Here is a 12,103-nt window from a genome sequence, read left to right on the forward strand (position 1 = left end):
CCTCCTGGGCCGCGGGAAAGGACGCAAGGAGCCCCTGTGGGCCGGCTGTGGCCTGCGCCTAGCCTCGCCTCACTCAGGTCGCGTGGAGCGAGAGTGGGCGCCGGCCAACACTATTATTAAATAAATATTTTCCATTGTGTCCTCTGGTGCCCTTACTGAAAATCAGTTGACTGAACATATTTGAATTTGTTTCCGGACTCTGTTCTCTTCTTCTGGTCTATGCATCTATTTTATGCGAGCGAATAGACTTTAATGGGTAGAAGCATCGCTGTAGGATCTACCTCTCCTTTGGAGGGCACCCTTCTTCTTAGCTCTTGGTAATCAGGATCTGAGAGTCTTGTGACACTGAAGTGAAAACAAAACACAATGTCAACTTATAAACTTAGAGTCTTAATGACTGTACTGTTCAGCTATCCTCTCAACATAGTCAAGTTATATAAACTACCTGATGACAATCAGTTGGAAGTTGTTTGCCTGTCATAGAAGTGGAACCAGGTAAATTACATGCAACAGATAAGATGTGTAATGCATTCTTCACCACGGGAAAAAGTCTTGCCTGTGGAAAATATTGGAAGCTTCCTGGCTGTAACATCTCGTTCTTTTCTCTATAATAAAGATCATGAAACAATATGGTGGAAATGTTTCATCTAGGGATAGAACTTTCAAAGGCACTTTCTACTTTTGTTTTATAATTATTTCTTATTTTGCATGACTCTCCTTCCACCCTTTAACACGTTTTATGTATGTTAAAATAGTTGCATTTATTACTTTAAAAATTTTCTGACCTCTAGGGCTCTTTCTGTATCTCCAAATACGACTGAGCAAAGGTACTTTGGAGTACTTTAAGCTGATAAGGAATAATCATCTTTTCTCAGGTCCTAATGGTTGGAGAAACTTCACTCAAGCTTATGAGTAGGAGCTGAATATTCTAGTACCAGAATGTAAATGTGCGCTCAGTATTTCAGTGATTTATGGCTATATTATTCATGTCCCAATTTTTAAAAAATGATGTCCCAAATAAACCAAATGAAAGTTTATATTTCTCATTTCAAATTTAAGTGACAAGGCTGGATTTCCATAAAACTGGACCGGTTTTGAGTCATCAAAAAATCTCTCAAAAGGAGACAAATTGCACCAGAATTTCTAGGGTTAATTCTGGCCTGAGCATTAATATTTTTTAATTCCTCCCAAGATATTCTTTTATCTAATACTATAAAAAGCATTATGCAAGGTATAGCCAAAAATTTATTTCTAAACCTTATAAGTCAGTACATTAGTTCCTTAGTTTTAACATTTTTGTAAATTATTTAAATATCCTCAGGAGTTTTTCTAGTCAGATATTTGGCTGCAAAAGAAAATTGGACAACTTGATTTAAGTTTTAAGAATTTATTGTTTTAGAGGAGGTTTGGTGGTGCTGAACTGTAATCTGAGTACTAGAGAGTCTGAGACAGGAACATCACCAGTTTGAGATCAGCTTGTGGTAATTATCAAGACCCTGTTTCAAAATAAGGTTTTTTTTTTTTAATTTACAGAGTTTGAAGGCATAGTTCAGTGGTAGAATGCTTCTGGGTTTAATCCCCAGTACCACACATGCACAAAACACACACACACACACACACACACACACACACACACACACACACACACACTAAGACATTAGTTCAAAAACATTTCAAGATGATGTTTTACAATTATATTAAACCATAATTCAACTCATATAACTAGAAACATTATTAATTGCATCTTGTATCTTCTATTTAGTTGTTGAGAACATGGGATAGGGAAGAGTAATTTTTTCTTCTCCCTCCCACATGTTCTTAGGTAGTACTCACTGTAACAAAAGTCATTTTAATAAAAAAATGAAAAGAAGTTTAGTAGCTTGTATATCTCCTTTAGAGATGAATATAATCCAGACAAATGGCAGATCTCTAGTGTCTATTTCAAAGGGAAGTTTTAGTCACGGAGTTTAAATACCATCTTCTCTAAAACAAAAAAGGGAAGGTGGAAAGACCCAAGTAGAAATGATCAATAAATGTACCATAAAACAGGTTTGGCTTACAGATAAAAATTACTGTCTTCTCTCTGATGAGCTTCTTTTATGATCCACTCCTTCCTGGTGCAGAGGGCAGACAGATTTACAAACTGAGATTTCCTTTAAGATGTAAAGTTCTCTTAGAAAAGGGGGTAACTTTGACATTGATTACAGAACTGGTCTTGTGCCTGCAACAGATTTTGGTTCCCTACAATCAAATTTGGGGATGCTTTTTCCTGAGCCCCATCAGGAATTGATTACAGAATCTATATTTCTGATAGTATATATTCAATATTTTATTCTCTTTTCCTAATTCTCAATAACCATCATTGTTATTTAAGTAATAAATCATGACGTTTGGTGATATCTAATTTTATGTTTTACTAAAGGTTATTAAAATAGCTATAATGCAAGAATTTAAGCAATTATTCCATATTGATATTTGTGCATTTTTTTCTGAACTCAGTCACACTATAAGATATATAGATATATGCACTATCAGTAATCAAAGCTAAGAATATCTCCAGGAACAATTGTTATATATATAAACATATATACATATATGTATATATCTCATATATCATATATACCTCATACACACATGTATATGTGTGTATGTATATATATATATATATATATATATATGAATATATATTTATATCCTTGTTTCTTTTTTTTTGGCCAGGGGTATGGTGGCTATATTGCATCAATGATCTTGAAGTCAGATGAAAAACTTTTTAAATGTGGCTCAGTGGTTGCACCAATCACAGACATGAAGTTGTATGGTGAGTATATCTCACAGACTGACCTAATGTAATCTATTGATTTGTGGGAAACAAAATCCTAATGTAGAGAAGCTCATTGGGCTCATTTATTGTGTATTATTAAAGACTTTTAAAATTGCTTATCACCTCCCTGATCCAGTCGATTTTACTGGAAAGTGAAACATAAATTTAAAATGTTGAAATAAGCTAGGTTTTTAGTTTATTCTTAAATTTCTGTTTTCTTGGGTCACAGCCTCTGCTTTCTCTGAAAGATACCTTGGTATGCCCTCTAAGGAAGAAAGCACTTACCAGGTAACTAATTTAAAAATAACAAAGAAAAAAGAGCATGTGTTTAAAAATTAGATTCTATTGATTTTATAGATAGATTTGTAGGTACAGATATTTGTGCTTTTCTTCTTAGGCATCCAGTGTACTACATAATATTCATGGCCTAAAAGAAGAAAATATATTAATAATTCATGGAACTGCTGACAGTAAGTATTATAGTTGCTGCTACTGTTTGATGATGGGGTTTGACCTTTTATGAGGCAATGCATCTTGGGACTTCTTACAGAATTCTGTATACTTTCTGAAAAAAGAAAGAGCAGGCAGAGGGACAAAGAATGTGATGCAGGATAGAAGGTGGAAGAAGCAATTCAGGGTTAAGAGAAGAAGGCAGAACGAGCTTCAAATAGCAGCTTCGACCTGTGGTGGGTGATGGGACTATTTGATCTGCGCAGTTGAACATAATACCTTTGGGCAGTTAGGGCCACATTGTGTTTAGTGTGATGGAAGAATAGAATTTTTAATATTACTTAATTTATAGTAATTTTAAATTGTCTCTGTGGCTAGTGAGTATGGCTACACAATGTATCACAGTGGAAGCAACCTGCAAACTCAACAGCAGAAATGTGCAAGCACTGAGACACAGTTCCAGTGAGCACGTTCACTTCAGTGGAGTCAAAACAAGGACTTTTTACAAGAACAATTACCTTTCATGAGAAAAAGAGTGATGAAAAAAATTATTTGAAACATGGATGTGATTGATTTCATTAGCAATAAATATTTATATTTACATGAAACACTTAAGGCTCAAAGAATTTATATACTTATTATTCTTTGTGAAACCTCACGACAGAAGATTGGATATTTAGAGCCCCATTCATGGTTGAGAAAAATAAATTTCTAGGAAAAAAATTTATCCGAGGATACCTAAAAAGTGAGCTAGTGAGCTGAGGGAGTCCGAGTCTTGAATCAATATTTCCTAAATCATCAACTTTTGGGGATTTTCCTACCCTGCCTCAGTATTTTTAGTAACTTTTACAAAGAAAAACAATTAAAGGTCTTAAAGAGTACACCATCTCTCCAATTTAACTTTCAAGCTTGTCAAACTATAGTTCAGTCAGAGCTTAAATACACACACACACACACACACACACACACACACACACACACACACACCTGGGGGATGGGAAAGCAACAAATATCCCTTAGAAAAATTTTCCTAAAAATTATATAATTACTTTCCTTCAAAGAGAAAAAGTTTTACTCCCTCCACATTAAAATGAGTCGTACTTGCCTGGCGTGTTGGCGCACGCTTATAATCCCTGCGCTTGGGAGGTGGAGACAGGAGGATTGCGCTGGTTCGGAGCCAGCAGTGCTAGCTTAAGAGACCCTGTTTCCAAATTAAAAAAAAAAATAGGTCTGGGAGTGTAGCCCGGAGGTAGAAGGGCTTCCAGGAACCCCAGTACCACCAAAATAATAATAATAATAATAATAATAATAATAATAATAATAATAACAACAACAACAACAACAATAAAATGAGTCACACTTGATGTTCATCAAAAGCACTACATGGAGAGAAAAAGAAGAAGCTTTACAATGAAATACTTGTCCTATAATACCTCAGGCGAGTAATTAGGCTTCATGTTATTAGGAGAAGCCATGTTCCTAGTAAATACTCTGGCTATGATATAACAAGAATGACACATTATGGTTTGACACTCAGAATCCATAATCATAGTCTAACCATGAAACTAAAAATCAAGTAAACAAAAAAAATCATATAACTTGAATAAAAAAGATTCTATCAAATAACTGCCCAGAATTTGGAAGATCATCAAAACCCAAAAAAGTGTGAAAAACTCACAGATGATGGATGTTTAAGGAGGCATGGTGTCTACAGATAATATGCTATTCTTGAAGGGAATCTGGATCTGAAAGTTGTCACAAGAAAACAGTGGATTCCAAATAATATAGGTTTAGCTGTTGGTAGTATGTTAGTATTAGTTTCTTTTGCATGACAAATATCATATAATAACATAAGCTGTTAAGAGTAGGAGGATCTGGGATATACATAAATTCTTTTTGCTTTTTGGCAATTTTTCTGAAAATATGAAACTATAATAATTTTGAAGTTTATTCATAAAAGAATTTATATTACGTAATGCCAGTATTGGGTAAAACATGATGAAACATAATATAAAAATTTTGAAGGACTTTAGAATCAAGAATATCATATAGACATAACATTATATGTATATAACTTCAATAGTGCTAATAATAACCAACAATTATTAAGTGTTAACTATATGTCGGTAGATGTAATAAAGTCATTTAGTACTATCATATTTGTTCAGCATAGAAATATTGCATAGTAAGTCTACTGCCTTCTTATATAACAGATTAGAGAAACAGATATTAGAAAAAGCACACAAAATTAGTAGAGGTTTGAATCCAGGTATTGAGGTTGTTAATCATTATAAACTGCAACCTCAGTCATGTTCAAAGTTAAGTCATTGTACTTCTAGCTATTTCCCTACAATATATTAATATTATTTTCTATTTTTATTTTCTATTTTTTTGTGTGTGTGGTCCTGCGGATTAAACACAGGATGATTCTACCTCTGAGATAAACCCCCAGCACATTTTACTTTTTTCTTTTGAATTAGGGTTTTTCTAGGTTGCTGAAAGTCTTGCTAGGTTGCTGAGGCTGATCATGAACCTGTGATCCTCACCTTCCCAAGTGATGGCTCAGCCTACCAAACTGATGTCTCAGTCTACCAAGACTGGGGTTAGCAGGTGTACACCACCACGCATGGCTTATATTAGTATTCTTTCAAGTGTCTCTGTTTGTTTGTTATAGCTATTCAGGTAAATCATATTGCTCCTATTAAACTTACTCATTTCTGGGCCTGGTGCTTTGCCTACCTGATAAAATAGTTTCAGTCCTGGCCACTTCAGATCACCCCTGTGCTGAGCCACAAACACATGTAGTCATAAACCATATGCAGGGGCCTGGTGGGTTACAGGTGCACATCTGATGACATTAGAATATAACTGTATTAGTATTAACTTGAAAATTATGAATCAGCTCACTTATCCAATTAATATCCCTAGTTTAGTCCTAGGAAGGACACAAACAACAAATATCAGTAGACTGTGCTAGTAACTAAGCAGAAAAAAAATTCAATTGAAAAATGTATTTGCACCTTTGTATTTTCAGCTGTATCTATATGGAGAAATGATGAGATTATTTCCATATATCTTTTCTACAACAGAAAAAATGAGCTAAATAAGGGATTATTATTACTTAGTCATTGCCTCTATTAGCATTTCTAGTAACTTACATTTACTAAGCAGTGTATACTTATTTAGAGTTGATATGGTAATTTTCCTATTAAATGTTCTAGGAAGACATTGAAAAGGATCTTGGGTATATTTTTAGAATTTTTAAATGGCCATTTGAATATTGTAACCTATGCTGTATAATATGTTTATTTGGTATCACAGAATTAGAGCATTAAGAAGTCTTAAACAATTAATGAAGCTGCTGTGATTTTACAAAGACAGTTATAAAACACTAGTTTAAAACTTACAGAGATCCAAAGATATACGGAGTGCTGAAAGGAACAGCCCAGCGGCGTATGAGCAAAGTATTACACAGAGAGATTTTAGCGACTGGTCCAGGTTTCCATAGCTAGAAATTAACCAATACTGCTATCAAACCCAGAGAATTTTGCTGCTTATTTCAGAATTTTGGAATCATTATATTTAAGCAGGACAAGGATGCAAGGAAATAGGTATAATCAGTATGTTATATATTAAATATTTAGCCCTTGAATTATGAGATATGTACTCTATTTTGTCAGCATGGGGCATTATGTTCTGATTTAATGTAATAAAGCAGAATTCCAGTAAGCTAAGACTGTGTCCCAATAGTCTTCATAAAGGAATGGAAAACTGGTTTGCTGTATTAATATCCAGATATGACATTAACTATGTTAAAAATTTTATAATACTGCAGGGCGTGGTGGCGCATGCTTGTAATCCCTGCGTTTGGGAGGTGGAGACAGGAGGACTATGCAGGTTCAAAGCCAGCCTCGCTGGCTTAAGAGACCCTGTTTCCAAATAAAAAGTATAAAATAGGTCTGGGAGTGTGGCCTAGAGGTAGAAGGGTTTCCAGGAACCCCAGTACCACCCTCAAAAATTATAATACAAATATGTGAATAATTAGGAATAATAGATGCTATATAGTACAGTACAGCTAAATGCTATCCTATGAATTCAATAATTAAGCCTGCACCATCCCTCCAATAGGATTGTTTTTATAATAATGCAAAGGTAATGTGTTACCATAATAGCTAACAGTTTTCTTTTTAAAATCAATTAGTCTTTCAAATGGTCATTGTATATAAAATAATCTTTTTGAAAGTATAATATAAATTTTTGATCATTTTTAGAATCTTCATATTAATCTTATTAGTCTTCTTTTAAAATGTTGTAATTTAATTTCTTGCAGCAAAAATTCATTTTCAGCATTCAGCAGAATTCATCAAGCATCTAATAAAAGCTGGAATGAATTACACTATGCAGGTAAGCAACTCCTTCAGAAAAGTGTGGTTTCAGTTAGCCTTCCATTACCATAACAAATACCCAAGGTACTCAACTATAGAAATAAAGTTTATTTGGATCATAATCCTAGAGGTTCTAGTCCATGACCAGGTGGCCCTGATGCTTTGGCCTTACAGCAGAGCAGCACATCATGGTGAAAGCACATGGGAGGCAAAACAACCCACAACATGAACCAGAGAGGAAAGAGGTGAGGAAGTTGCTGAAGTCCCACAATCCCTTTGGAGGGCATGCCCCCAATGACCTAAAGACCTTCCACTAGGCCTTGCTTCTTAAAGGTTCTACCTCCTCCCAATGGAGCCACCTTGGGGATCAAGCCTTTAATGGCATGAACCTGTGGAAGTCATTCCGTATTCAAACTGCACCAAATGTCTTTGTCTACCTTCCTGCTTTCACTTGTGAGATCTAGAACAGTTTTTTTGTTATTTCATTTTCAATTTAATTATTTTTCATTAATTTTGTAGGTAACAAAGATTGTATTATTTGTTCCTAATTATATTGAGAGGGAGAATATGGATCAGCTCATGCTTTAGAAGAGAACTGCATTAATCTTTCAAAAATTGTCCTCTTTTCTTCAGAATTTTATTATTGAATTATTTTTAAAGGGTATTTTTTATTTCTCTCTGTTCCTTCTGTCTTTACTTTCCATCACACTTACAAAAAGTTGGAAAGAAATACATGTTTGGAGAAAATAGTACATGAAAATGGAGAGGATAAAATACCCTTTATATTACCATTTATATCTGTACATTCACACATTAAGTAAATATTTATCAAGGACTTACTTTATAGTAGTCACTGTGCTAGGTAGGTAACAAGACATATTTTATGCTATCAGAAAATTTCCAGCCTTATGGAGGAGTCTTAGAAGAAAAAAAAAAAAGAAAGCCCATTTTTTTCAGCATTTGGAGGAAACAATTATGTCAATTAATTTTCTGTCATTGTGACAAAATATCAGAGATAATCAAAGTAAAAGATCAAATATTTTTTTGGTCCATGATTTCAGAGGTTTCAGTCCATGGTTGCCTGACCCCATCCCTTTGGCCCCTGATGGCACAGCACATCACAGTAATGCTATTCACTTCATGGAAATCATGAAGCAGAGAGACAGGCATGAGCTGGTGTCTGAATGTCCCCTTCAAAGGGCACATTCCCAATGACCCATGTTTCTAAATCTCATCTCATAAAGGTTCTTTCACCTCCCAGTAGTACTCTAGGTTAGTGACCAAGCCTTTAACACATGAACCTTTGGGAGACATTTAATATCCAAAACTTATTATTCTACCCCTGCCTCCAAAGACTCAACTCTGTCTTGCAATGAAAAATGCATTCAGTCCATATCCGGTAGTCCTCAAAATCTTAAAAGTTTCAACATTGGGGAAAAAATTCATGTCCAACACCTCCTCTGAGATACAATGCAAACTCAGTTGTGAACTCTTGCAAAAATAAGGAAATTTGTTTACATACTTTCACGAGGCAATGATGGGAAAGAGTAAACACTTTCATTCCAAAAGAGAGGAATAGGAAAGCCGGGCATGGTGGCGCACATTTGTAATCCCCACGCTTGGGAGGTGGAGACAGGCGGATCTCGCAGGTTCGAAGCCAGCTGTGCTGGCTTAAGAGACCCTGTTTCCAAATGAAAAAAAAAAGAAAAAGAAAAAGAAAAGGTCTGGGAGTGTAGCTTGGGCTGGCTCTGTTTTCTGCCTGCAGCTCCTGTTGGCAGATGGTCCACATTCCTGGCATCTCTAACTTCCTGGGTTCTCTATTGCAGCTCTGTCGTTAGCCCATAGCTTCATGTATCGCTCTGTTGGAAGCTGCTTGCAGACACTCTGATACTGCCATATACAGTCTGGCCTCCAAGTCATCCCTTTTAAATCCTAGTGGAAGCCACCATGACCCCATAGCTTTGCAAAATGGGCATTGTGTGCTTAATGTTGGGATCTGCCACCAACAGAAGTTATAGCCAGGACAACTTGAGCTGTAGCAGTCTCTGAGTGCCTTCAGGACTGAACACTGACAATCAGACCTAGAGAAATAATTCACCAGGCAGTCCTGTGATAGCAGGTATACCAGAGTTTTCCTCTCAAATAAAAGAATTTGAGATAAAGTCCATATTTTTACATCTCGGATCCTGCAGTGGATGGGGACTTGCTTGTTACCAAAATGCCTTCATGGAAGGAGCAAAAATCCTATGCTCCCAGAGGCTAGGAGAGAGACATTTACCTTTTTTAATGTTTGCATTTCGGATGGATCTCTTGTTTTTAGGAAGTACATGGTGAGGTTGTAAAACTAGGAAGAGAATTAAAAATTTATAGTATTTTCAAAAGAGGAAAAAAGATACTTAATTGTAACTTTGCTAAATTAGACACTCTAAGGAAAAGAGAGGTCAGGGAAATATAGTCAAAAAATGCCCAAAGTTTGGGCAAACAGGGAAATGTTAACCCATCATACTCAACATAAACATTAAAAAGTTTGCTTTCCTTGAACAATAAATCCTAATGCAAAATACTTTTTGTCTGAAATATTGATTTATATGACTGCAATCTTTTGTAAAAGTTTAAAGAACTCAGAAATTGATTAAGTCATATTTCAGGTACTTTGAAACTTTTTTTTTTTTTTTTTCTTGCTATACTGAGGAGTCAAACTCAGGACCTTAAATGTGCCGGGCAAGCACTCTACAAATGAATCCACCCCCTGGTTAGATATTATTGTTCAAAATCTTTACATCATAGGGACTAAAATAATAAATTTTAAGTAACAAAAGTAGCTTTAGTAACTTGAACTCATTTTTCTTTTGATATCTTAGGTCTATCCAGATGAAGGTCATAGCATATCTGAGAAAAGCAAGTATCATCTCTACAGCACAATCCTCAGATTCTTCAGCGATTGTTTAAAGGAGGAAATACCCGTGTTACCACAGGAACCGGAAGAAGATGAATAATGGACCCTATTTATACTGAACTGAAGGGGATATTGAGGCTCAATGAAACCTAACCAAGAGACTGTCATATTGTAGATGCTCCAGAATTTCAAGGGCAGCTTAAGGAGGGGACACTGGAATCGCACACTCAGAGACAATGAACTAGAATTTGAAGACCGCAGTCCAAGTCTACTGTGTTGCCAAGGGTGCAGAATCTGTTTCTTTGTAGAAGGAAGGTAGAAGGGTTGGTTTCCTGGGAGAAATTAGTTTTACATTAAAGTAGGAGTAGTGCATGTTTTCTTCTGTTATCCCCATTTGTTCTGTAACTAGTTGCTCTCATTTTGATTTTGATGGCCACCATCATCTCTGCATATAATGCACAACTTATCGTCAATACTACAGTCTCTGATCTTTGATGGCTGAGCTGCAAGCTAACACTACTGTACCTTTACAAGAAGTGCAATTCTTTCCTTGTCTATTATTATGCTTAAGAAAATATTCAGTTAATAAAAACAGATTATTTTATGTAATTTCTGATTTTAAAAGGCATTATTAAATGTGTCTAGAACATCTAGAAATACGGATTTCAGCACCTTCCAAAGTTCAGCCAGTTATCAGTAGATACAATATCTTTAAATCAACACACGAGTGTGTCTCACAATATATATACACACGTGTGCTCATACAGTAAGTGAATCTATCTTTACATGTTATTCATGCTACAAAGGGTAAACTTTTGATGAATTAGAAAAGATGCTCTTTTACAGGCTATAATGGATGCTTTGTTTAATGAGCCAAATATAACGAAACACTTTTTTCCAATTTAAAAGTCTAGATATTGCTTTCCTATAATGCTTGGGTTGTGTTTGGTATTGTTTTTAGTGGTTAATAGTTTTCTAGTTGCAGTTTAATTTTTTGAATATGATACCTTGTCACATGTAAATTAGATACTTAAATATTAAATTATAGTTTCTGATAAAGAAATTTTGTTAACAATGCAATGCCACTGAGTGCTAATTTGCTCTTTTGATGAAGAAGGCTTCTTTTTAAACACTTGGTCCTTTTACTTCTATTTCAGTGCAGAACCAGTTCTCATTTTCATTGTAAAAGCAAATGTCTGGATGACTTTATTTTCCAGTATTCTGTTTAATATTCCATGCCTCTCCAAGTCATCTGTTACTGTTTAATTTAAATCCTTCTGGTGAGAATTAGAAATGAAATCTTTTTTATTCCCTGGCCCCAAAGTTCACCAACAACAGTGTTTGCTATTTAATTTGAATGGAAGGCACAAAATGCATCGGCTTCTGTGCTCTGTTGACTTGCAGCAGTAAGTAACGGAAGACTGTAAAATAAACTTGACTGTACAGCGTCCATTTAAGTCACGAGAATATTAACTGTGGTGTACCTTCTCACTTCATAAAAGGGATCTTCCAGAAGATGTCTAAGAGTTGTAACCAAGTTTTAAAGTTGAG

General features: G+C 35.2%; 1 protein-coding gene across 5 annotated transcripts in view; it reads left to right on the top strand.

Moving 5' to 3' along the window:
- DPP10 (dipeptidyl peptidase like 10) overlaps positions 1–10,652 on the top strand; it is a gene marked incomplete at both ends in the record, with an annotated part of 1,533,989 nt that extends 1,523,337 nt beyond the window's left edge. For all 5 annotated transcript variants that reach the window (XM_080690187.1, XM_080690189.1, XM_080690186.1 and 2 more), the window contains 5 exons: positions 2,719–2,818; positions 3,051–3,109; positions 3,219–3,291; positions 7,602–7,675; positions 10,518–10,652. In XM_080690187.1, coding sequence (XP_080546313.1) covers positions 2,719–2,818; positions 3,051–3,109; positions 3,219–3,291; positions 7,602–7,675; positions 10,518–10,652 — 441 coding nt within the window. The remainder of the gene's footprint in view (positions 1–2,718; positions 2,819–3,050; positions 3,110–3,218; positions 3,292–7,601; positions 7,676–10,517) is intronic.
- Between the last annotated feature and the right edge of the window lie 1,451 nt (positions 10,653–12,103).

The sequence above is a fragment of the Muscardinus avellanarius genome, assembly GCF_963383645.1.
Source record: "Muscardinus avellanarius genome assembly, chromosome: 2".
NCBI lineage: Eukaryota > Metazoa > Chordata > Mammalia > Rodentia > Gliridae > Muscardinus > Muscardinus avellanarius.